Source organism: Miniopterus natalensis, chromosome 11, assembly GCF_054644295.1.
Source record: "Miniopterus natalensis isolate mMinNat1 chromosome 11, mMinNat1.hap1, whole genome shotgun sequence".
Classification (NCBI taxonomy): domain Eukaryota; kingdom Metazoa; phylum Chordata; class Mammalia; order Chiroptera; family Miniopteridae; genus Miniopterus; species Miniopterus natalensis.
Window position 1 is genome coordinate 40,436,394 of NC_142091.1, and position 27,789 is coordinate 40,464,182.

Sequence of the window (27,789 nt, forward strand, 5' to 3'; positions counted from 1 at the left end):
CTGATTAGATATAATAATAGCATGTGTTAACATATTCCTGTAGGATAAATAAACCACTCCTCATTTCTTATTAAAACACACACATGTACCACTATATGAGAGATACCACTATGTGCCAGCAAATATGGTAAAATTTAAAACCTCTGTCCATCAACAAATGAATAAATTATGCAATAAAAGTACTTTTGTTACACACATTAACATAAATAAATCTCAAAATCATTATGCTAAGTGAAAGAAGCCAGGCACAAAAGAACATACACAGTGATCCCAATTATATAAAATTCTAGAAGAGCAAAACTAATCTACAGTAATGAAAAGTTGGTCAGTAGTTCTCTTGGGTAGTGACTGATTGCAAAGGGGCATGAGGGATCTCTTTGGGGGTTACGTAAATGTCTACTTTTGAAAAAAAAAGTTTTTATTGTTTTCAGAGAGAGGAAGGGAGAGGGAGAAAGAGAGCGAGAAACATTGATGAGTCATTGATCAGCTGCCTCCTGCATACCCCCTGCTGAGGATCAAGCCTGAAACCCAGGCATGTGACTTGACCGAGAATCGAACCTCTATCTCCTTGTTCATGGGTTGACACTCAACCACTAAGCCACGCCAGCCAGGCTGTAAATGTCATCTAGATTATGATGAGAGTTATGTTAAAACCTTTAAACCACATTCTTTAGTACATGCGAACTGTATCTCATTAAAGTTGATTATTTTGGTAATTTATACAGAATGGCAATCTGGCCATGTATGAAAGGGAAAGCACTCCCAACAGCTCATGGAACCCTCAAGTGACTACACTGCACAGCTCTGACTTACCTGTCACTATAGAGTTTTAGAAGATGAAAGCAGACGTCTTGAAGTGGTCTTCGTGAGTCTTGTTCCTTCTCCATATAGCCAGAGCCCTCTAGGTATGAAGGAAGTGGAGAGCAGGCGTATCTGTCACTCTCAGAGGTATTCTGAAGGTAAGCATTTGATAAAACAATACATCAGCTACTAGTGTGTTCCACTGATGCTATCTTGTCTCAATTACTCAAGACACATGTTTAAGAATGATGTGACAACTTCTAAAGGAATGTGCAAAAGATTTTAAATTTATTTAGATTAGTAATATATTCCACCTGTCTTCAAGGGACTGGCAAAGACTTCAGAGAGCTCTCACTAATCTCACCACTTTTCTTGCCACAATTCTTATTACACTCAGTTTCTTTAGTGTTCTCTTTTTCCTGACAAATAATATCAAAGATAATAAAAATGGAGAGTAAGAGAACTGAAAAAATGATGGCATTAAAAACAATAATAATACCTTAACCTCAGCACTAACAAATATGAAATATGATATTCAGAAGCAAATCTTAACCTAACTTGGGGCCATAGCAAATGTGAGGTAAGGCATACCCAAAGGAATAAGACAGCATTTGGAATTAAAAACATAAACCCTTTTATTTGGGGGAGAAAAAAACCCCCAAGAAAGTCAGTTATGGAAACACATCATATTAAATACAGCGGAAGCAGACACTTGGGAAAGTTTAAGGATAGCCCTATTCAGAGGCAGGAGAAAAGGAAAAAGTGTCCCATCAGATTTCCTGGGTCCATTTCAATTTTATGAAAATTCACAAAGAAAAGCAAGTAGGCCTGGCTGGCATGGCTCAGTGGTTGAGCATTGACATACGAACCAGGAGGTCATGGTTTGATTCCGATCATGGCACATCCCTGGGTTGTGGGCTCAATTCCCAGTGAGGGGTGTGTAGGAGGCAGCCGATCAATGACTTACTCATCATTGATTTTTTATCTCTCTCTCTCCTCTCCCTTCCTCTCTCTGAAATCAGTAAAAACATATTTTTTAAAAATTATGAAAAAGAAAAGCAGTTAGGAAAAAGTATTATGAAATGTGACTTGATGGCAAAAGCAGAACTACCAGGACTGTTGCTTGGCTCTACTGGACACACATACCTGAAATGCTTCCTCATACATGCTGAGTGCCATGGAAATGGAGGCTGTTGGTGGAAGCAAATACCAAAGATGGACAGCCAGGGAGCGTTTCCAATCCAACTGGGAGCACACATTAATTTGCTTCTGCTCTGAGAGCTGCCACACCTGCAGGAGACAAAAATCACTATCATAGCTACAGATTATACGTTACCTTGTTACTGCCCAGGTCTGAAACTTATTCACTTATTCAGGGAACAGTTTAAATTATCTAGATAGCAGTGTTAATAATCCAGAAATAAAACACATTCCCTAGGTGGAAGGTGATGGGGTGGATCTAGACAATCTGAGAACCACAGAGGTCTGCACACTGAGCACAGCTGCCAACTTATAAATTCTGACCAGCTTTTTCATTTTTGGAAACTGACTTTAAGATGGCAAACAGGTAGGCAGCAATGGAGAACTGGCTTAACATAATTATGGTATATCATCCATATAATGGAACAGAAGTGATCATTAAACAGAATAAGGCTGTCCAACATGAAAAAAATCCATACACATCAAGTAAAAAGAAGTTGCAGAATTGTTACGTATAATTGATTTTACTTGAATATACACACGTGTTAATATGCATATATGTATTTTAATATACTTAAGTACGTCTAGGAAGACGACAAATTATGTTATCACTATGATATGGGATATGGTGAATTTTAACATTTTTATTTCTATATATAACTAGTTGTTTTTTACAATGTACATGTTGTACCTTTGTAATTTTCCATTAAAATTTCCATTGAAAATAAGTTAGTTATACATAATAATGTATAATTTTCAAAGATGGCTTTTTACCTTAACTTAAGCAATCTAGAACTTATGAGAAAATTTATGAGAGTTTACGAGAAAAGAGGAAAATACCGGTTTTCCAGCCAACAGGGCAAAGATGCGCAATCTCTCATCCTGGATGAAGCAGTCAGCCTGGAGCTGATGCCAATCTACCAGTTGCATGGTAAGCAGCTCCCGGACAGACTGGCTACCCACCAACTGGGATAAAAGAAGGGCAAGACGATGATCACCTGTAAGAAAAACAGAATTGCTTTGGTGATGCTGAGGATTTAGACTTTCAGAAACACTTGAGGGCATTGCCTTATTTCTTCCAGCACTCAGGACAGAGGACTGAACACCTGTGACTGTGTTTCCCAGTAGTGCCAAAATATCGATCAAGAACTTACCACTTTCTGCTTAGGTAGAAAACCTTCAAAGTAGTTTAGTCCAAATTACATATGGGTTATATAGTATACCAAGTTCAGTGACAGAGCTACTACTACATTACTTCTGTGACCCTAGACAAGGCACTTCATCTATAAAATGGAGGAAAATATTATCTGATTCAAAGATTTGTAGTGAAAACTGAGATGACAAAATTGATAACATGCCCAAATAGAAGGTACTCTATAATGACACTGAGAAATGGCAAACCCAAACCTAAAAAAACAACACGTGTGTATGATATAAAGAGAATGGTTGAGTCCTTTAATCTCACAGGTCCAATAATCTCTTTTAATAAATTTTTTTAAGTACAAAGGGCTGGGGCAATAAAGAGTCTAATCAATCAGAATGTGAAGGGACAGAAATTCTGGCTTATGAAAATTTCCAGTTAAACTGTAAGCTGAGAAAAATTCTGTCTCAGCTCTTAATACAAACTTCCTAAGAGTCAAACTCCTAAAAGTCAGTAGACCTTTTCCTTTTGTTTTTGTATATGGGTCAGTGCTTACATGACTTTTAAGTACTGTTCTCATAGAAACTAAGGCTCTCATCTCAAATAGCTTTCTTCACAAACTGAAGAGGCCTGGAGGAAAGAAATCATGCATCAGGACACATCTGGAAATGAGCTGCTAAGCCAAGTTGTCTCTCTGATGTATGTAGGTAACAAATGAATGACTGGACTATGATTCATGCAGTAAGTGCTGAGCCCACCTGACCATGAGCTGCTAGTGTTCTAGAAAAATAATAATAAAGGCAAAAAGCAAAATGTTATTTCTGTGTCTGTAGAACCCCAAAGAGAGGGTTTACTAGTCAACAAGTGTAAATATCCTGGAGTACTAAAGATGGTCAAGTTCAGAGAAGAAACTGGAATATCATATCTTGATACAATCGTTTAGATCACTTCTCTTTGCTGAGATCATACAACCAATCAACTAGCTTCTGCCAATCCTTGACTTTTCACATAGACTTTCCCATTGATGAGAACATATACTCAAGCTCAAGTTGGTTTTAGTGCATGGTGTAAAGTAAGGATCTAAATCAGTCTTTTACATGTGAGTATCCAACTACCCTAGCATTATTTGTTGAAAAGACTATCCTTTAACATTTAAATTGTGTTGGCACCTTTGTCAAAAATTACTGACCATAAGTGAAAGGGTTTTATATTTGGATTCTCATTTCTGTTACCCTGACCTGTACATTTATCCTTTTACCAGTACACTGTCTTTATAGAAGTTTTGAAATCACAAAGTGTTGAGTTCCCTGATTTTATTCACTTATAACACTATTTAGGTGTTTTTACATTTCCAAATAAGGATCAGGACCTGCAAAAAAGCTTGCTGGAGATTTTGATACTGTGTGGAATGTATAGGATGGGCCAAAAGTAGGTTTACAGTTGTGAGTATACAAAACAGTTTATGCTTGTATTATTATTTATTAATTATTGTATTATTTCCATATAAACTATAAACCTACTTTACTTTTGCCTCACCCTGCAGAGATTGATTTGGGGAGAACAGATATATTAACAATTCTGAGGTTTCCAACCCATCAATGGTTCTCAGCCTGGGTGGTTTTGCCCCCCAGAGAACATTTGGCAAATATGTGAAGATATTTTTGGTTATCTACAAGGGAGAAAACTCTTGAGCAGATGGACAGAATGCTCTTAAATATTCTACAATGCCAGGGAGCCTCCAAAGCAAAAAATTACCTAAAAATGCCAATAGTGTTGAGGATGAGATGTATTCCATCTCACAGATGTATTCCATGAACACAGACTGCATCTTCATTTATTTAGGTCTTTTATTTCTCCAGCAATATTGTGTAGTTTTCAGCGTACAAGTCTTACATTTTTGTTACATATATTCTTTAAGTATTTTAGTCTTTCAGATGCTATTATGAATGGGTTTTTTAAAATTTCACTTTTGGATTTTTTGTTACTAAAACACAGAAATACAAATTGAATTTTGTATATTGACCTTAAATCCTGAGACCCTGTTGAACTAGTTTATTAGTCCCACTACCTTTTCTGTGGATTCCACAGGACTGTTTATACACAGAAATCATGCTGGCTATGAATAAAGACAGTTTTACCTCTTCCTTTTAAATCTGTATAACATTTTATTCTTATTTTTTTGTTAATCCTCACCTGAGGATATTTTTTCCATTGAGAGAGAGTGGAAGAAAGGGAGGAAGGGAGGGGGACAGGGAGAGGAAGAGAAGAGAAATATTGATGTGAGACTCATCAATTGGTTGCACACACCCCAACCAGGGCTGGGGAGTGAACCCACAACCCAGGTACATGCCCTTGATCAGGGAATCGAACCCTTGACCCTTTGGTGCGCAGGCCAATGCTCTAAGCACTGAACCACACCGGCCAGCGCTGTACAACTTTCACTTCTTTTTCGTGCCTGAATACATTGGTTACAACATCCATTACTGTACAGAAATGGTATTCCCAATCTCAGGGTAAAATCATTCAGTCTTTCAAACACTAAGTATGATGTTAAGCTGTAGGTTTTTTGTAGATTCACTTTGATATCGGGGTAATAATGTCATCATAGGATAAGTTGGAAAGTGCTCCCTCTTGGATTTTCTAGAGAGGCAGCAGAACACTGGTATTAATTCATCTTTATAAATATAAGAGATAGTTCACCAGTGAAGATATATGGTGTAGGCTTTTCTGAGTGAAGATTTTAAATTATGAATTCAATTTCTTTACCTGTTATGGATCTATTTAGATTTTCTACTTTTTCTTGAAACAGTTTTGGTTAATTTATATTTTGCTAGGAATTTGTCATTTTTATCTCAGTAGCTGAATTTGTTGACAGAGAATTTTTCATAGTATTCCCCTTTCTGTAGGGTTAGGAGTAATACTCACTCTTCACTTCTGTCCTTAGCAATTTGTGTCTTTATTTTTCTCATCAGTGTAGTTAATAATTTGTAACTTTCTTGCTCTTTTAAAAAAACTTTTAGTTTTATTGATCTCTCTGTTTTTATGTTTTCATTTCCACTGATTTCTGTTCTAATCTTTATTATTTCCTCCCTTCTTCTACTTTTGGATTTAGTTTGCTCTTTTGCTAGTTTCTTAAGGTAAAAGCTTAGGTTATTGATTTGAGGTGTTTCTTCTTGTTGGGTAATTAACAGGTTAACACTGGTTGATAGTGTTCAAGATTCTTTTTTTTTTTTCTTTGCCTCTCCCCTGTTTAAGTATTCTATACTCTTGATTTTCTGTCTAGTTGTTCTATCAATTATTGAAAGCAGAGTCAGTGAAGCAAAAGTTTAATCTTAGGGTAAAAAAATAAAATAAAATTTGTGAACAAACAAATTGAAGGATCCAACATCTGATGCTCCTTAAGGTTCTCTTCCACTACACGTATGTGTGCTGGTGAGCACTTTCTATCTTTAAAGATTCATAATCTTTATCGCTTTATAGGTCTTGCTTATCTGCATTTTCTAGTTTTATTACAACTGTGTATGTAGCATATAAAATTAAAATACTTTTAATTAAGTAAATCTAATATTTAAGGGTCTAAAAAGTAAACTAGAAGACACAGTCCCTCCTCTGGAGGAATGAGCAATATTCCTGGGATGTCTATACTTAATACTCAGGATAAAAGACAAAAATCAAGTCCACAATTAAGAGGTAGGGACAGTAAGTAGGAAGTAGGCAGAGGTACAGAGAAGGACCACATGCCCTACCTGATTGCTGGGCCAGAGAGCAGGCCTCACTGATCCTCTTGCCTGTTAGGTAGCTGAAAACAGCCTCCACAGGGTTGTCTTTTCGAGTTAAGGAGACCTCCTCCTCAATTTGAGGTGCAGCCGTATGGGATAGCCAGCGAGAGAAAGCTCTTCTTCGCTCCAGAATCTGAATGTATTCACTGGGTTCATCCAGCTGGCTGTCAAGCTCCTTCAGGTGGCCCCACAGAGCTTCACATAATGTCCATGTTAGGCTCCACTGCTTCACAACTAAGGAAATGACAGGAATATAATGCTATGACACGTCTTACAGCAACTACAGAGGGAGCATCATTCTAATTGTAGTGAGTCTAAATGACACTATTCAAAGCACTTAAGAGTAATAAGCCAGCTATAAGATACAGGTTTATAGTTGTGAGTACATGAAACACAGAGTTTACTACAGTATTATTATTTATTAATTATTGTATTATTTTCCATACAAACAACTGGAAACCTTTTGCCCCACCCCTATATACAATGTGACTACACAGTAGTTACTGTCTTCATTTTACAGATGAGGAAGTAAGGTAGAGTGTTACATGACTTGCTCAGTGTTCCAGGCAATATGCAGCAGAGGTAGGATTCAAACCCAAGTAATGAGTCCAACTCTATATGCTTAACCACTACGTATAGTGCCCCTCTAGAAGGAAAACAAAAAGGAAGCACTGTTTACCACTTTAAGCTGCTTACAAGTATACACTGGGAAGATGATTCACATGTTTGAAAAGATGAACATAATTCCCAAAATGTGTGGAATGGAACATTCTAAAATAGTCTCTTTTCAATAACGGTGATGTTGTAAAATGCTGTGAGACATGTAATTATGATTTTTCTATTATTTTAAACAGTAAGTTCCCAAATTGAAAATGCTGTGAGACATGTAATTATGATTTTTCTATTATTTTAAACAGTAAGTTCCCAAATTGAAAAAAAGACTTTTATCCAAGTAGTGTTTCAGAAAAACATGGTCACAACAGTTATAGAGACAACTGTGAGAGAGGTCAGGAAGGCAGTCATAAACACAAAAGTTGTTGGGAAGACCAAGCGAGAATTGAACTGGACATGGAAGAATGGGTAGAATTTAGAAAAGCAAGAAGGAATTAAGCTCTCTTTCCCTCTGTTCTCTGCATGGGGAAAGAAAGGAGATTTCATAAATCCAGGAGAGCTGACTGGCTACAGTTCCTTTGAACAGAACTTGTGTATAACTTCTCCTTACCTGGGACTTTGCTCATCACAACTCAACCACAGACAAGGGCTCAGGTACGCACCTACTCACTACACTGGTGCACTGAAATTCATTCTCCTATGAACACATGCTCCTACTCGTTCCAGGAACATCAAACAGAAGCAAGATCCATACTCACTTTGAGCTTCCAATAAATCTCCCGATGCTTCCTTAACCCAATCTGCATAGTCATGAATGACAGCAACTCCTGGATTGGGAACAATGAGAGGACAAAGCTCATCCACATGGACAGTGCTATGTTTTAATTTGAGCTCCAGAGGTGTCTGGTATAACTGCAGGTCTTCATCCAGCTTCTTTTTTCTCACACTGAGTTTTTCCAAATGAACTTTGAATGGGGACTCATTTAGGCTACAAGGGCAAATGATAAACAAGATAGAAAATAAAGATAAGACAGACGCTAGAATTTTCCTATAACCAAAAGTTTCTTTTTACGATTACAAATAGAATGCAAAATGATTTAAAAGAAATTCTGTTTCCTGATGTTGAACCATAATGAATGTACTTGCTATATACTGAGTAAACAAATTATCTGACCCATGCATTCAGAATCCAGACCTTCTTAGCTGAGGTTCAACAAGCATAGGAATTGGTTAGACTTGGAACTGACTTCAACATACAACTGGATACTATAAAATTCAAGGGCCAAAAATTGTGTGATACCCATATCTCAAATTACATTTCACGAGGTATCAAAAGTCACTGAAGAAATTACTTCAAATTAAGATTAACATATAGTAAATCTGGCCTTGATTCAATTTTTAAGATTGATATCAACAACCTCCAAAATATCATGACACCATGTATAGCCCAAGTTTAGAATCAACATTCCTAATTGTGAGGTTCAAGAGATGCTGTTATTTCTTCAAAGTCAACTTTAAAAACTAGGAATAATAGTTGATCATAGCCACTTAATCTGTAGTAAAGATAGAACAATTTGTTATAATTATTAAAATAGGAAACTATTATATATTTTGCACAACTGCATACATACTGCTTAGTAACTACCAGAAAACCATACATATGCTCTTACGGCATATATATAGAATATATAGAACTGTAAGCATACACATGTAAATGTTACTGGTAGGAACTGTATAGAAATATATAACACATATAGTAATCAACTGTCACCTTATTTCCAAATATTTATGCATGGATTATCCACAGTTCATACATTCTTTTTATCAGGTCTAAGATGCAGAAAATGTGTTTAGTTGAGAATATACCTTATATATGAAGAAAATGCAAATATCTGAGAAAACTGAAACAATGACTAAGGTAATGAAAAGGATGAAAGCCCAAAGGAATGCTGTGGCATTAGCTTTAGGTCTGTTAGTTTTCTAACTAAAGTTTAACTACTAGGTATTATCTTTACCTTCATGGTATAAATGGAGTTATCTTACTAATCATTTCAGTTTTTAATTATGTAAATATCTTCTGCTATCTAAAATTGTGCTAAGAATATATCTAGAAAGATTTCCTGATGATATAAAGTTCTTTCTCACCTACCATGTTACCTTTCTCAAAAAGCATAAGGAAATGTGACTCACGATTTAATAGCCACTGGATTAGGCAGGAATCCATATTCCACAGAATCAGCAGTCTGATGATTTTCCAGTTCACGAGAGCCACTCAGCTGTTCACCACTATTAGCAAGAGTCCAGTTCGGGCCCCAACCAACCCGAAATGAGCGTCCCATAAATAAGGCCATGTCCATCAAGAGTTTCCCCCTGCCATAGGTAACAGACTTTTCAAGAGCGACTAGGCCGGGTTGTCTGCGAGTTCCCACTGTTTTCAACTGAACCTCAGGGACAGGGCTGGGCACTGTAAACACAGAGGTCAGGGGTGGAGGGACAGACCAAGTAGATGTGGATGGGACATTCATCAAAGATGATGTTCTGGGAGTGCGACATTCTTGCACAGAGGCACTTGGTGAAAAAAAGGCTCCACTTGTAAATTTTGATTGTAGCAACCCACCAACTAAAATAAGGGGGGGGAGGCTATTAGAAAATACAGACTATTGCTTCTTGAACAACAACAATCAGGAAAGTTGAACTTACAGCTTTACCAAACTAATTAAATCAGATACAGAAGACCATAAGCAGGTTAAGTCAGATACTGCAGAACCTACTCTTCCAACCAGAAAATGAAGGCAGAAATTCTCATGATATCAACAAATAACATTAATAATAAACACTACTACTACTATTTTAAAAAATTATCTAGCACTTATCTGCAGTAGACTCTGCATAAGCAATTTATATACAATGTTTCATTTTATCCTTCGATAACTTCATTAAATGAAGAACATTGCTATCTTCATTTTACAAGAAAACAGGGCTCAAATCCAAACCCACAATGCTACTAAAGTAGCAGGACTGAAAGATGACTAATGCTCATGCCCCTATCAGAACGCTAAATGTAACCATTTTGTAGTTAATATAAAAAGCATAATAAGCCCAGCTGGCATGGCTCAGCGGTTTAGCATCAACCTATGATCCAGGAGATCAAGGTTTGATTCCTGGTCAGGGCACATGCCTGGGTTTTGGGCTCCATCCCCAGTGGGGGGGCATGAAGGAGGCAATCGATCAATGATGACTCTCTCATCACTGATGTTTCTATCTCTCTCTCTCCTTTCTTCTCTCTGAAATCCACAAAGACCTATTTTAAAAGAACATTTTTTTAAAAAGCATAATAAGATCAAAATTCAAATTCCTACCACTGTAATGCTCAATGCTGGACTTAAGGAAACACAGATCCACTGAGTCATGTGATTGCACGTCCTTTCAGAAAGACAGTTCCTGTTACTATTGCCTGTTTTCCAATTTTATATGGTTCCAGTCTTAAGCAAGGAGGTAGTTACTGAAATATGAATTTTCATATAGTGGCCATAATTGAAAAGGTTTGTGAATGTTTAACTGATGCTTTACTAGTTAAAGTATTAAAGAAGGAAAGTTAATGTATTAGGGCACTCAAAAGAATTGAAAAATAAATGTTTAGTTTTTAAGACAACAAACAAATGTCTTTCTGGTTTTCAAAATATTTTGACATTACATCTGTTTATGTCCTTTGCTGACAATACTCTCTCTCTAATCCCACAAGAAAAGGGAAAGCTTTAAAATCGAACATGTAATGATTTCCCTAGGAGTTTTGGAGGGTTTAGGGAAAAGTAGAAAGCTGACAAGTTTTGTGTATTATGAGAAGGAACACTTGCCCCTAAAAGGCAGTAAGAACAGTGTCAGCACTGTGAAATAAGAGTACAGTGCAGGACAACTTGCCATTTCCTCAATAGTCTGATAAACATTAGGAAATGGAAGATTACCTAATCCACATTTATAAGCAAATGAAAACATGACCCTAAACAAAACACAAATGCTTTTTTCTCCGTTTAACTTTCGGTGGCATCAATAAAAAAAATCATAGTTATCAAAAACCGGCCCCACCTTACGTATAAGACTATACTTCCTCTTGGAGTCCTTGTTATAGCCTTTAGAGGGATATTTGCAAGAGAAGTCGACTTAATTTAGAAGATATGTGAAAAGCAGGACTTCATGGCTTTCTTAAAAAAGAGCATCTTTTACAGTACCTAATGAACGGGATTTTGATGAGTGGGATGCTGAAATGGGGAGTCTGGGAGAACAGATTTCTTGAGAAGTATCTGCTTTAGAAGGAAGGCGGCTGAAGCGTTGATCCAGGACCGTGTCTGCTTCTTCCTCATCAGCAAGCAATGATGCTTTCATGATCTAAAAAGGCAATATCTATAGAATGAATGTGCTCCTCCAAATCCAAAGGCCATAAAAGAAAAATGCAGTTGACAACAACCAATAAATCGCTCTGCCTCAAGGTTGTGCCCAGAGTAGGTATAACATTTGTATAAATGACTCAATTACAGTTGTATATACCTGAAGGGTAAAAAGTTATACAATACTCTTCCTCCTTTGTATCTACAGTCTTACCAGAGGCTGGCACATAGCAATCACTCACACATTTGCTAAATGAATGATGTCAAAACCAAACATAAACCAAAGGCTAAACTCATAACACGCCAAAAGCGAAGGGCAGGGGGAAAACAGAGCTTAAAGAAGCCTGCATCTACTAAGTGTTTTTTTTAACTTTTAACTTGTGGAGAACTTTCAAGAGCCTCAAAACTACCCTACGAAGTAAACAAAGTAATATTTTATAGAGAAAAACGAGTGTTCACAGATGTTAGAATCCAGGCCTTCTGAATCTCAATATAGTTCTTCCTTCCTGAATAGGAAAATAAGGCTCAAATATGGGTCAAATTACTGTTTTTTCTTATTCCAGTGAACACTGTGCTCTTAATTAAAGGAAGACACCTGACGTTACGCAAAGGAAGTATTAGTTTGGCTTCCTGTCGTAGTAAGGGTGGGTTAGGACTTCACCTGTAAAACATGTGGATTAATTCCCAGTGAAGATGCAATGTGTGTTGAGGCAGACACAGGTTCCTGATCCTCAGGCACGCTCTCTTCTAACATGGAATCCAAAACTGGCTCCTGGGTGATATCTACCATGTCACTGTCCAGTTCCACAACCCTCCCTAACTGCTCCACCTCTGGGCTCTGGCTCTGTAGACAGCAGAAAGATTAGGGAAGCAGCATTAAATTACACCAAATAGACTTAGAGCTTTGAGACAAAAGTAGTTTATTCAGAATATGATATTGCCATATTAGATTCTGCCCATTCTACACAATGTGAGGTAGCATATTTGCAAAAGTAGATTTAACAATTATCCAAAAATCTCCCCTACAACTACCTGGGATCCAAATGATGGCTCACCGAATCACCTTTCTGTAATATCATGGTCTGGTGTCTGGAACCTAAGGCAGCACCCATTATGAACAAATGGTGGTCTTCAGACAAAGACTATGCCTTACCTGACTTAGCTAGCAACTACCATTTTCCAATTTACACAGGGTCACCCTCCCTTCACACTGCCTTATAGCTAGAAGCCATTGGGAAAGAGAATAAAAGGTACAAATATCAAAGTCGCATGTAACTTTGCACTGTTTTAAAGAAAACACTTAAAAATAAATTTCTAGTTAACATAATGTGGGGCTTGGAATTTATCTTTTGGGTGACTGCATCCTAAGGTCAGCTGGACTCTACCTGTGCAGGACCATGTAAGATACAAGAACTGTCACTCTAACTTCCCAAAAGAGAAAACAAAGTAATATTATCAGGAACAATTTTAATCTGGAAATAATTCCTTTGTTTAAAAGCGTCAAGAGTTACCAAAACAATGACTGCTCCCATCTATAACTGTAGAAAAACTGCCCAGCCAGGCGTGGCTCAGTGGTTGAGCATCGACCTAGGATCCAGGAGATCGGGGTTCAATTGCCGGTCAGGGCACATACCCGGGTTGCGGGTTGCAGCCAATCAATGACTCTCTCATCATTGATGTTTTTATCTCTCTCTCTCCCTCTCTCTCCCTCCCTCTCTCTGAAATCAATAAAGATATATTTTTTAAAAAAAAGAAAAAAAAGAAAAACTGAGGTGTTGGATACATGGTGAATTGCCGCTTAAGATACGACCAATCCCCAAAGACTGCTTAAACAAAACTAGAAGCGAGATAATGTTCAAACGACGAAGATGATACTATTTTTTACCCATTGGGGAGGCTACAGACAGGTCTCACTACTTTTATGCTTTAAAATTCTGGGGAGGAAAAACAGTCCCAGTGATGATGAAGGATTACGGGAACAGTCTCACTCCAACAGCTCCCTAATGTTAATTTTTAACCAATGCACTTTTAGGAAAAGTTCCCATTCTCTGTCAACCTTTCAGTTAGGGTACCCTCCTCCTTTGGGCTCCCATAATACCCTGTCTATACCTATTTTATATAATGTATCACAATGTATTATAATTTCTTGCATAAATACACTTGTCCCACCAGATTGTTGAGGCATGAACACAAAGATTATGGCCTACTGTTTCCTATATCTAACGTCAAGCACATGGGTAAATTCAACATTCACTGAACACGTTCTTTGTTATTTCTATTGCCTTAGGCAGTGCTTGGTACACAGTAGAGAAAGCAATTAACTATGAAAGGACAAGAAGGAGCAAGGATGGGTGGGAGGAAAGGAAAAGGGGGAAGATGGTTCCAATGTTATATTAGTCAACAAAGAAAAAATACTAACATGAAGAGATGTTCACCTAGAACATTTTCAGGCAAATGGGAATGATTTCATCAAATAATACACTGGATACCTAAGGGAACAGCATATCTTTTAGAAGAATGCTAATGATCAAGGCTTTATTTAGTCCATCCTCATGCATACACTTCAAAGCTACGAGATATCATCTAATAAGTGGACGTGGGGGAAATGCATTACTATGAAACCACGAGGACCTGATAAGCTCCTAGGACCCCCTATGCGTGAATTTTTTTTTAAAGTATATCTAATAAAAAAATGATGGTTCAGAAGGAATTGAGAAAATTAAAAAGGAAGTCCCTGGGAGGTCTGTGGAAAAGAAAGGCATGTACTGGGAGAAGCAGCCAGAAAATCATTTTAACTCTCACTTTCCCACACTGCAATCTCTTTAAAGTGGGATATCTTATTTATGTCTAAATGCCAGCAGAGTACATTACAAAGGCTAAGTACACAGACGAAATTACTGTCTATTTAGGTATATGGGAGGGTGAGGTTTCATGATTGAAACTTTTAATGATTTTGAGAAACCTCCACTCTCCAACTTAAAATAATTTTCCTCATAAAAACAAAGCTGCCAATATCCCAAAGATAAAGCATCTCTTAATCCAGTAGGTAAATGATTCGGGTAGGGGTAGGGACAGTAAACCAAGACTTCCTTATTCAACAAAGGATAAATGATCAGTCTCTGGTTAAACAGGTATGAAAATAATTCATACTGTCCTTCTCATCCAAATAGTTTAATTCAGCATAACTACTACTGTTGCCTGCTTCCAAAACAACTTGTTTCTTAACTGCAAAGAATGTTGATATTCATTTTGCTGGAAAATCAGCCCTTCAATAACATTGTGTTCTCAAGAGAAAAAATTCCATGTCAGGGTTTCAAGGCCCACCAAATTAAGTGTGTATATTTCTATACATACACTAAGGGAAATTACTGTAGGAGGCATACAACTCAATAACATTAGTATCTGAAGCAAATACGCTTGTGGCCATAGAATTATTTTATGTATATATATATATAATATAAATAAATTACATAAAAATATAAAATATATGTTAAAATGTATATTTATCTATTGGATAAATTTAGATAGCTGACATTTTATTTTTCAAAAAAGTATACATAGGTAAAATGGAATTTTCTTCAAAATCCTAAACACCTTTTTCCTTAAAAATATATTAAACTTCCTTGAAGGTACTGATGCAGTGAGCTAAAAACTGGATCTCAAATCAGCACTTTGGAAATAAGGTTCTAACTACCAAACAAAACGTTTCTGCAACTGCCCTAACTCATCTGTGTGAAGGTTTTTCTGCTAAAATTTTTCCCTAACTTAAAAGGTGCAGAAGAGAAGATTATATAAAATTTTAGTTGCCTTTAGGTTTTCTGATTGCTTAGATTTACTTGCTTTTTAGGAGCAAAGTAAGGCTTAAGAACAAACTACAAAGAGGTGACTGAAGATGTTATATAAAAGGCAGTGGAATGTGATCATTAAAAATATATATAGCTCGGCTGGCGTGGCTCAGCAGTTGAGCACCGACCTAGGATCCAGGCGATCCGGTTTCGATTCCTGGTCAGGGCACATGCTCGGGTTGTGGGCTCGATCCCCAGTCAGGGGTGTGCAGGAGGCAGCCGATCAATGACTCTCTCATCATTGATGTTTCTATCTCTCTCCCCTTTCCTCTCTCTGAAATCAGTAAGATATATTAAAAAATAAAATAAAATAAGTAAAAAAATATACATCTTTCCAGAACCTGAGATTGTGTACAGGGGGGAAAGGAAACTATAACAGCCCGAAAGAACTGCGTATCATAGAAATCAACCTCTCCAAGGGGGCCAGGTGATGGTGTGAAGACAGCCTTCTTGGCACTGGAATGAGAAGACTCGCAGACCTATTCCCAGTTCATTCAGGTGGCTTAAGTATTCTCATGCCAAGTAACATGTAGGTCTCTGGTACCAAAAACTGTGCAACCACTGGGCGATATGAAGAGTTCTCCAGAATCCCACCTTACTGTTTTAACACCTTAGCGGAATATCTAAACAACTCTACCCATTTCTGCTTCCCCTATCCAAAAGGTCAAAGGCTGCCCATTTCCTCCACCAAAGAAGGTCTCTGCACAAAGCCCCCATATTCACTATATTCTTTTTTATCATCTTGATCCTTAGCCCTCTTTTTCCTAGAACCTGGTTCTGAAATATTTTGGTGCTCAATTTGTCAAAGAACTCTCACCTACTCAAGTGTCATCACATGAATTTATAATTATCTGTTACTATTTGTATTCTGGAAATTAAAAAGTCTAAAACCACTGATAGTCAAATTTCGTAAATTTTCATCTGTTCACAGATAAAGCTTTGCCCCCTAGCTGTATTTTTAGGATCCTCCATATCACGTTTGTTGGCAGACGATAAGTATAACTGACTCTTATTCTAAGAAATACATACAATGTTAAGGTCAAAAAACACTTTGGAAAGAAAGGGATTATAAAAACTATGATTCAGACAAAATGAGCACACATAACTTGAAAACTAAGTCCATTTACAGCATTTCTTTAGTTCAGAAGAGCTTTCTTAGGGGTATTCTAAATGCTATAAAAGATTAAAAACATAAAAGTCAATATAGTTCCCGTCTCCCACTTTTATCATACCCTCCCCTTCACTCTGTATATGCAAACATGAACATAAATACACAATTTCCAGAAATTGCCTCCCAAGAAATTATTTAATAAACCATAAAAGTTGCACAAATCAGCAGCTGTAAGAATTGTAGCATGGAAAATTCCAAAGGTTCTGCTTTTAGCAGCTGAGAGGTAGAAGATTCTTTACAAAGTAATTCTATATCAAATTCTCTTCTCTGAGGAAGTATGGCAGCAAAGAAAAAAAAATTTTTGTAACTTGACTGAATATAAACATCTAAATGAAAGTAAATTTTTATGAGTTGGCAAAGAAACTACCTGATATTAAATTACAAACCTTTCCTTATAAGGACAGGAAGTTTATGGTGGTTTAACAATACTGAAAAAGAGTTTGATACAAGTAATTGCAATAAACAATGCAGCACCTACTCTCCCCAAGACAAATAATTTGTATTCTTAAAACTTTATTTTCATAAAGATTATGTATCGTTAAAATACAAGTATCAAGAGGTTACCTGAAGTATAAGCCAAAATCTTGAGAAAAATGGAGTTAAAAACCATTGCAGAAAGCTAATTGAACTTTTAAATAACCAGGAAGATAAAGAACAAGATTAAACTTGCACATCATTAGTCAATAAAAGCAGGATTTACTCTGCATCAACCCACAGAAGCAAAAGGCTATCTTAAGTTGATCACTGAACAGAGAATTCAGCAAGTCCAAGTGAGAGAGAGGGAGGTGTTTAAGAAAGACAATCGGTAGAAGGAATGATCCAAATGGCAAGAGAATTCTTTAAATCTCTCAGGTAAAAACCAGATGCCAGTACCACCTCATGCCCTCCTCCCTTATACTTGTCTCAACGTGATTGGCAATATTTGTACTCTTCAAAGTTCCAGGGGGTCATAAAACAGCTTTGTACTAGCTGAATGACTTGCTTTTAACTTCTGTATCATGGATTCCGTTCAAATTCACTGTCCTTTCTCTACCTGGGGAGAAGGTGCTGGTTTGCCATTAAGAGCCATCTGGAATGGTACATCCTGGCCTGCAGGAGGCAAAGCAGCAGTCTTCAACTTCTTTGTACTAGCTTTGGATGGCCGTTCCTCCTCCTCTTCATCAGAATCTTGAAGGCCATACTTAGAAAAATGGGACACCTAAGGAAGGGAAGAATCCAACAAAATCAATTTTAACACTTATTATTCAGAAGAGCTTCCACAATATTCATGCTTGCTATCTTGCAGGTAAAAAAAAAGAGATATCAAAAAATTTATTTAAAGCACAATGAAATGTCACTTCACTATTTTTCTAAGATTTAGATGATGTTTGATGCATGTACTAGTTGCTCATATAATTATTAAACATATAAACACAGGAAACTGAATCCAAAAGAGCCATTACTATTTTCATATCTACATACTGCTTAGCTGTTCTCTACCAACACAAGAGCCTTCAACAAGTGAAATACTCCAATTGGTCCGGCCGGGCATGGCTCAGCGGTTGAGCATCGACCTGGAATCCAGGCGATCAGGGTTTGATTCCTGGTCAGGGCACATGCCCGGTTGTGGGCACAATCAATGACTCTCTCATCATTGATGTTTCTATCTCTCTCCCTCTCCTTTTTGCTCTCTGAAATCAATAAAGATATATTTATTATTATTTATTTATTTTTTATTTTTTAAATATATCTTTATTGATTTCAGAGAGAGGAAAGGAGAGGGAAAGAGAGCTAGAAACATCAATGATGAGAGAGTCATTGATCGGCTGCAGCCCGCAACCCGGGCATCTGCCCTGACTGGGAATCGAACCCTGATCGCCTGGATCCTAGGTCAATGCTTAACCGCTGAGCCACGCCCGGCCGGGGAAGATATATTTTTTAAAAATAAAATAAAAAGAATAAATCTCATTAAAAAAAAAAGAAAAAGAAATACTCCAATTGGCCTAGAAGAGAAAGAAACCAATGGGTTACCAAAGTGGGGAACCTTTTTTCTGCCAAGGGCCATTTGGATATTTATAACATCATTCGAGGGCCATACAAAGTTATCAACTTAAAAATTAGCCTGCTGTATTTGGTCAAACATTTCACTGAATTTATTGAATTTGGAGTCCCATCTGCAGTTGCCTTGGCAGAGCCAGACCAAATGATATCACGGGCCATATAGGGCCTGAGGGCCAAACGTTCCCCACCCCTGGGTTAAACTATCAAGGAAGGGAGGAAGTCAGCCTCATCCCAGAAATCTTTAAAAGAATGACAATTATTTAGGCAGAGTTGATCTATTAAGAGAACAAAAATTTTGCCTGATGTCCCTAAATAATGCCACGTATTAGAAAATCACATCTTAGAAGTGTATCTAAATGCTCACAGGAAGGAGAAGAGGATTTGAATCGTAAGCCCATAAAGTTTATAACAGCTCCTTATTGTATTTCTATATCTATTTCCTAATTTGAACATAAAGAGAATTTAAGAGCAGATCACTTTCAAACATTTTGTGACGCTCACTACAGTTAATAAGAACTAGGTTAAGTGACTATACCTTAAACACCCAAGAACCAGTTTCAGGACGGTACTCTTTGAACTGAGCTCCCTGTTTCCTTGAAACTGCTTCTAATCTTCCCTCATAGTTGATATCAGCAAGTCGATCTGGGCTCTTTATTAAACAACGAGATGTTTTATCTGTTGGCCAAACTCCATCCAATGTAACTTCAGCCTTCCTGTAACATACAACCAAGTAAAATGTCAATGTTTCATATTTAAGACCAGAAAGTCAACACATCTACAGAAATAGCAAATAAAGGTACCTATGTTACTCTGAAATTACTCTGCAAATGTTTCATAAACTTGAGTCTTGCTTCCCAAGGTAGATAAGCTTAATAGCAAGGAACTACCACAACATCAACTAGCTCAGTATTTGGTTCAAGGGTCAAATTCCATTTATTCCAAACTACTACAGTACATCAATTATTTCCTATCTAATTTTAATAACACTTAAGTTATGTGTCCTTGACAGAGTCCAGTGCTAACAGTCCAATGGTCATAGTCCAGTGCTAAGAACTAAGTCTCAGTAAAGGTCTCAGAGTGCTACTGTACTTAATTACAGTAATAACAGCAGCAACTACCATCAAAGGACAATAAATGCTTGCAGAATGAAGTATCAGGAATATCATGGTATGAACCATTAAATAATGAGTGTGAAGATGACTATAATAGTGGTCAAGTTTCCTTCTAGTATCAATATCTGAGTTCAAGAACTGTGTCCTACTCATTCTGTATGCCTTGCACCTAATACAGTGACTAGCACTTAATAATAGATGACTTTTAAAAACATTTTTACTGTGGTAAAAAAGTGTAACATAAAATTTACCATCTTAGCCATTTCTAATCGTACTATTCAGTGGTGTTAGATATATGTAATTGTTCTGCAACCAATCTCCAGAACTTTTTCATCTTAAAAAACTGAAAACTATACCATTAAAAATTAACTCCCCATTTCCCCTTACTTCTATCACTGGCAACCACCATTTTACTATTTCTATGAATAGGACTCTCAAGAGGACTCAAATAAGTAGAATAATGTAGTATTTATTTTTGTGACCAGCTTGTTTTACTTAGCCTAATGTCCTCAAGGTTCATCCATGTTGTCACCTATGTCAGAATTTCCTTCCCTTTTTAAGGTTGAGTAATAGTCCACTGTATGAAGATATATTTTGTTATCCATTCATCTGTCACTGGACACGTGTTGCTTCTACCTCTTGGCTACTGTGAATAGTGCTGCTATAAACATGGGTGTGTAAACATGTCTTTGAGGTCCTGCTTTCAGTTCTTTTGGATACATATCTAGAGAGGAATTGCTGGCTTATTTTAATTTTTTTGAGGAACTATCATATTTTTTCCATAACAGGTGCACCCTTTTCCTTACCCACCAATACACAAAGATTCTAATTTTTCCACTCTTGCAAAAACTTATTTTTTTATACTAACCACCCAAATGGATGTGATAGCTCATTGTGGTTTTGATTTGGATTTCACTAATTATTAGATATGTTGAGCATCTTTTCATATGCTTGTTCGCCACCTGTGTATCATCTCTGGAAAAATGTGTATTCAATTCTCTTTTTAAACTTTTGTTGAGTTGTAGTTCTTCCTTCATATTCTGGTTTATAACCCATTATTGTATATATGATTTGTAAGTATTTGCTCCCATTCTGTAGGTTGCCTTTTCATTCGTTAATTGTGCTTTTTGATGTATAGAGGTTAAAATATTTTTTTTTTAATCCTCACCTGGGGATATTTTTTCCATTGCTTTTCAGAAAGAGGAAGGGGGGGGAGAGAGAGGGAGAGAGAGAGACATTTAAATTGATTGCCTCCTGCACTTGCCCCGACTAGGGCTAGGGATTGAGGCTGAAATTGAACCCAGGACCCTTCAGACTGCGGGCCGACGCCCTAACCACTAAGCCAAAACAGGCCAGAAGTTTTAAATTTTGATGGAGTCCAATTTGTTTATTTTTACTACTGTTTCTGTGACTTTTAGTTTCGAATCCAGGAAATCCTTGTCAGATATAATGTCATGAAACTTAAAGAAAATAAAATCCTTTATTCTAAGAATTTTAGGTCTTACGTTTAGGTCTTTGATCCATCTTAAGTTGATTTTTATATATGGCATAATGTGATGGTTCAACTTAATTCTTCTGCATGTAAATATCCAGTTTTTCTAAAATCATTTGTTGAAGAGACTGTTCTCTCCCCACTGGTCTTGGCAACCTTATTGAAAATCATTTAACTATATATGTGAGGGCTTATTTCTGAGCTCTCTTATTGTATCTGTTCCATTAGTCTATATTGTGTGTCTTTATGCCAATACCACACTGCTTTGGTTACTGTAGCTTTGTAGTAAGTTTTAAAATCAAAGTATGAGTCCTCCAGTTTTATTCTGTTTTCAAGATTAATTTGGCTATTCGGGCTCCCTTGAGATTCCACGATTTTACGAAGAATTTTTTCTATTTCTGCAAAAAAAATGCCATTAAGATTTTGATATAGATGCAGTAAATCTGTAGATTGCTTTGGGTAGTATGAACATCTTAACAATTTTAAGTCTTCCAGTCCATGAAAATGAGGTATCTTTCTATTTATTTGTCTTCTTTCATTTCTTTCAGCAATGTTATATAGTTTTCAATGTACAGGCCTTTTTACCTTCATGGTAAAGTTTATTCCTAAGTGTTTTATTCTGTTTGATGTTATTGTAAACAAAATTTTTTTGTGTTTTTATTTATTTATTTTTTTAAATATATCTTTATTGATTTCAGAAAGAGGAAAGGAGAGGGAGAGAGAGAGATAGAAACACCAATGATGAGAAAGTCATTGATAGAGCCCACAACCCGGGCATGTGCCCTGACCGGGAATCAAACCCTGATCGCCTGGATCCCAGGTCGTCGCTCAACCGCTGAGCCACGCCCGGCTGGGCCAAAATTGTTTTCTTAACTTCCTTTTAAGATCATTCATTGTTAGTGTAAAAAACCAAGTTTTTGCATGTTGATTTTGTATTCTGCTGAATTTGTTTATTCGTTATAACATATTTTTTAGTGGAATCTTCAAGCTTTCTTCATAGACGATCAAATCATCTGTGAACAGAGATAATTTTACTTGTTCCTTTTCAATCTGGATGCTTTTACTTCTTTTTCTTGCTTAACTGACTAGCTCAGATTTTCCAGTAGTGGCAAAAGCAGGCATTCTTGTCTTGCTCCTGATCTTAGGAAAAATTTCAGTCTTTCACTATTGAGTATGGTATTTACTGTGGATTTTTCAAATACAGCAGGGGAGTTTTCTTTTAGCACTAGTGTCTTTATTATGGAAGGATGTTGAATTTTGTCAAATGCTTTTCCTGAACCAATGGGGATGATCATGTGGTTTACTTCATTCTGTAAATGTGATGTATTACATTGATCAATTTTTGTATATTGAATCATCCTTGCATTCGAGGAATAAATCTCACTTGGTTATGGTCTGTAATCCTTTCAATGTATTGTTAAATTCTATTTGCTAGTATTTTATTGAGGATATTTACATCAATACTCATCACGATATTAGTCTGTACTTTTGTTACAATGTTTTTGTCTAGCTTTGAAATCAGAGTAATGATTGCCTCACAGGATGAGTTCAGAAGTATTCCCTTCTCTGCAATTTTCTGGGGAGACTTTGAGAGGAATTAGTGTGAATTCTTCTTTAAATGTTCAGAAGAATTCACGATTGAAGCCATCTGGTCTTGGGCTTTTTATAAGGTGGAGGTTTTTGATTACTGATTCAAGTTCCTTATTAGTTATAGGACTGCTTAGATTTTCTATTTCTTCATAATTCAATCTTGGTAGGTTGTGAAAATAAACAATTTTATGTATGGCCCTTTCACCTGTCTAAGAAATATCAGAAGCTAGCATCTCACACTAAAATATGGAGAAAGATGTAAGCATGGTCACCACAGAAATATGAAAAAATAAAATACTACTTAAAATGTTTTTAGAAATTAAGTTAGAGCTAATTTTAGAGAAAAGGCGTCAAGAAGTTATAGCATAGTATTGCTTTATCCGTTATATTTCTAAATCAAAGTAGAGAAACAATCAGACATTGGACAGTAAGTAAAAAAAGCAAATTGCAGAAAAATGTATATAACATGGATACATTTGTGTTTATAGAAAAAACTGTGATTTAGTTATTTTCTAAGTATGTAAATAAATTCATACCTATTTAGTCCTTCACCCACAGGTGGTTTTTGGTTATCATCTAAATAGACAATAACTTCTTTCCTTCGGATATGAACGATATCATCCAAATTTAGATTTGTCAAATTCACATCTCCTTCAAAATAGATTGAACCATAACCTACAAGATAGAACAAATAGTTAAAAACTCATCCTGTATAGAGAGCAAATACCTACATTCTAATTCTGATTATTAGAAGGAGCAAGCTGCTTAAACATTAATCAATATTTTCAATCACCCAGCAATACCACTGAATGGGTTATTTCACCCATAACATGTATGGATGACACCAAATACACTGCCATCTGGTTTAACATCAGTATTTTCACAGCATTTAAGTTGAACTCAAAACAGCCTTAAATCTCGTCAAATACCTATACTGCTGCTATACAAACAACCCTTAGCACCTAGTCTGCAGACAAGTTAAAATACCTGAGCCCTTTTTTGAATACGATACCTGAGTTTTTCAATAAAATTACACTTGTAATAACTTAATAATATGAAGTTGAATCTAAATATTACTCATCTAGTCAACTATTGAATTTTCTCACTTAGTACTTCTTGCTGTTTACAATATTTTCTTTAATTGCAGAAAACTGCAATGAGCCAAATAGTTACCAAAGAATGATAAAAGGCTCTAGTCTTGTTCTGTTTCTTTTCTGCTATTCAGGCCAAGGTGGGTCCAAATGTAGGGGAAAAAATGGATTCCGCTATTAAGAGCTTCCTTTACTTAATTAAAAATATAAGGTGCAGATCTCTGGCTTATACATTACTAACTCCTAAACTCACACTCACCTTTACGGCCAATAGTGAAGTCAGAGACAATACACTCTCCTTTTTCATTGGTAATTTTAGCAAGATCATCCATACATGGAATAGTATAGTACCCAACCTTAGTGAGAACAATGCCTGTGACAAAAGAAACAAAAAATATAATATTAATTTTGACTGTCTTCAGGCAGAAGCATTTTCAGTAATATTTCACCTTTTAAAATTTTTCTATAAAATGAGTAATTTTTTAAATTACCTGAATAATCAGTAACTAAATTATTACATAAAGAGAAAATACACAGGGATAAAGCACATTTCCAAGCTGGTTATCTAAGAAGCATTAGTCCTAGGGAAAAAAGTGTTTTGTTTTTTTAGTTTGGGAAACATGCACAGCATGTTTAGGACAGCATATTTCAGGTTCTGAAAACTTGCAAAATAAGGAAGTCTATTCAACTTTACTCAATCCCATGTTTCCCAGGCTTAACCACAGGACTTTCTTTTCACTGACACCAGCTAAAACACTACACTATGCCTGGACAGCTTGGCTCAGTGGTTGAGCATCAACCCATGAACCAGGAGATCATGGTTTAATTCCCGGTCAGGACACATGCCCGGGTTGCAGGCTCGATCCCCAGTAGGGTATGTGCAGGAGGCAGCCGAGCTATGACTCTCTCATCATTGATGTTTCTCTCTCTCTCTCCCTCCTTCTCTCTGAAATCAATAAAAACATATTAAAACAAAACAACAACACTACACTATGAAAGGCATTCCACAGAAGATACTCCGGGAAAAGCTTACTTAGTTCTTTTCTTTTGTACAACTGAAGATACTAAAACCCAGGATGGAATGAACGTGCCTTGGATTACATAGCAATTCAGTGGTATAGATGGAGCTAAAACTCCAAACCCAGGACTTTTTATTTTATAGCTTATTGTCTTCCATAAAGCTCTTATATCTTTCATATTTACACCTCCAACGGAGCCAAAATCAAGATGAAAAACCCTATATGAGAAAGTCCCAAAGACAAATGGAAACTTAAAGGTCTATACATCTAGTGTAATTTTTAAAAAAGTACCAACTAGGTAGATTTCTAAAAAAATTCAAAGAAAATAGAATACTGGTTTGCTTGTTCTAATCACTCCTTGTCCCATGTATATGTAGAGGTGAGGCTAACTTTCTCTCTGAAAGAAAACAATTTAAGCCAATATCAGATTAAACACCAGCCTCCAGCAATGCCCACTTGTATACTTACCTTGTTTCTCTACTGGCAAGGTTTAGAGGATTGTTAATGTCCTTGGGAATGAAATTTTAAATTGGGAGGTGGCAAACAAGGTCAATGAGAAAACTAGAAACAATAAAAAAAATCTAGACTGGATATTTGAAAAAAATTGTAGTAGCATAATGAATTCATGTAGATATACACACATAAGCATATATACTCGGGATTCTTAGTGAATGTATAAAATTGTTTCCTTAGGGCACCAAGTGACCAGAAGATATACTATTAGAGCTGGCTTATTTTTAAGTGCTTTGAGCACTATATAAAGGCAGTAAGATCACTAGATATAGAAAAATTTTATAGACACTTCAAGAATAACTCTGAAACAACCCCAACTGTTCACTAACAGAATGGATTAAGCAAATGTGACATATTTAATACTACTGAGCTAAAAAAAAAGGTGCTGATACATACATCATGGATGCAATCTCATGAAAATTAGAGTAAAAAAGAATAATGTATATTTGATTCCATTTATATAAAGTTCAGGAACAGGCAAAACTAATCTATGTAACAAAAATCAGATTGTGACTGACTTCTGGGGATTGTGACACAAGGAACTCGCCAGGTAAAAGAAATGTTCTATCTCTTGATTGAGGTATTAGGTATCTGAATATGTATGTATCAAATTTTACTGAAATGAACTCAAGATCTGTGCACTTCACTATATATAATTTGTACCTCAATTTTTTAAGAAAGGTAATGACAGGCCGGCTGGTGTGGCTCAGTTGGTTGAGCACTGCCCCATGCACCAGGAGGTAACTGGTCTGATTCCAAGTCAGGGCACATGCCTGGTTTGCAGGCTCTTCCCCAGTAGGGGGCATGCAGGAGGCAGCTGTTTGATGTTTCCCTCTCATGAATGTCTCTCTCTCTCTCTCCCCTGCTCCCTTCCTCTCTCTGAAATCAATAAAAACATATTTAAAAAAACGATAAAATAAAATTTTAAAAAGGTAATGGCATTTATCAAAACCCAAATAAGATGTTTTATCAACACAGAAAAAAGGCAAGCAAGACAGTCTAATCTTATAGTTTATATTACTTGTTTCATAAGTTAGTTGGGGGGAAAATCAGTTCATTATGGGGGGGAAGGGGAGAAGCAAGCACAAAACTGAGGAGGTAATACACAATCATAGCAACAGCTACCTTTTGAATGCCTATACATGTCAGGCATTTTGTTCTATATACTTAAATCTAACTGAAATCTCAAACACCTTAAGAAATAATTACCACTATCATTTTAATTTAAAAACTAATCATCAATCTATGCAAATTTATAAAGCTAGAAAAAGTATGACGATAGCCTCTCTGGCTATAAAATCTGGGATCTTTAAACTATACCAGGATAATTTAAATGACATGAATTTTAACTACCTCAAATGTTACAAAAGTACATGAATTTAGAAACTGACCAAAGTATAAGTGAAAAGTGTTTTTATGTTAACTTCCATAAAATGCAATAAAAAACATTTAAAAGTTCAGATAGCTGACTTTCATTCTGTTAAAAATCTGTGACAAATAACAAGAAATTTCAAATGACTGGTAAGAGATTAGTTATGCACCAATCTGAACCTGACCTGCTGGATGCATATGATAAGTACTATTTTCTATTTCTTCCCGGTCATCCTGCAATGACTCCTCATGAAAAGAGGTTTCTTCACTGCTTCCTTCCAGCCCATTTCGCAAGGCAGCACGCATGTTCAATGCAACAATGGTATCATCCACACTGCTGCTGTTATTGTGTTTATTTCCAGCACTCTCTGGGGTCTGAGGAATGGGTTTGGCAATAGGGTTAGCATAAAAACGTGACATAAGAGAATCATCATCTCCATCTTGCTGATGATTCTCATCAACAGGTTTGCTCAGGAAACTGAATCTGAAAAAGGAAAATAAAAACAGTATCTCAGACCCTTGTAGTAGTAGTAACAGTGATAACAACCCTTACTGAGCCTTCACTAAGTCCCTGGCACTATTCTAGATAATTCCACATATTAAAAATTCATTTAAGCCCGGCCGAACGTG

The 27,789-nt window shown here is 36.4% G+C and overlaps 1 protein-coding gene across 7 annotated transcripts in view; it reads right to left on the reverse strand.

Annotated features, from left to right (window-relative positions):
• NUP98 (nucleoporin 98 and 96 precursor) overlaps nt 1-27,789 on the reverse strand; it is a 99,892-nt gene that overhangs the window by 15,691 nt on the left and 56,412 nt on the right. For 6 of the 7 annotated variants that reach the window (XM_016218126.2, XM_087821692.1, XM_016218125.2 and 3 more), the window contains 13 exons: nt 27,345-27,643; nt 24,516-24,629; nt 23,702-23,840; nt 19,507-19,684; nt 17,965-18,129; nt 12,577-12,759; nt 11,760-11,916; nt 9,724-10,153; nt 8,292-8,521; nt 6,889-7,155; nt 2,842-2,999; nt 1,948-2,091; nt 814-953 (listed from right to left, as the gene is read on the reverse strand). In XM_016218126.2, coding sequence (XP_016073612.2) covers nt 814-953; nt 1,948-2,091; nt 2,842-2,999; nt 6,889-7,155; nt 8,292-8,521; nt 9,724-10,153; nt 11,760-11,916; nt 12,577-12,759; nt 17,965-18,129; nt 19,507-19,684; nt 23,702-23,840; nt 24,516-24,629; nt 27,345-27,643 — 2,604 coding nt within the window. Of the gene's footprint in view, nt 1-813; nt 954-1,947; nt 2,092-2,841; nt 3,000-6,888; nt 7,156-8,291; nt 8,522-9,723; nt 10,154-11,759; nt 11,917-12,576; nt 12,760-16,024; nt 18,130-19,506; nt 19,685-23,701; nt 23,841-24,515; nt 24,630-27,344; nt 27,644-27,789 lie in introns of those variants that run through there. The other variant, XM_087821693.1, reaches the window with a different exon arrangement.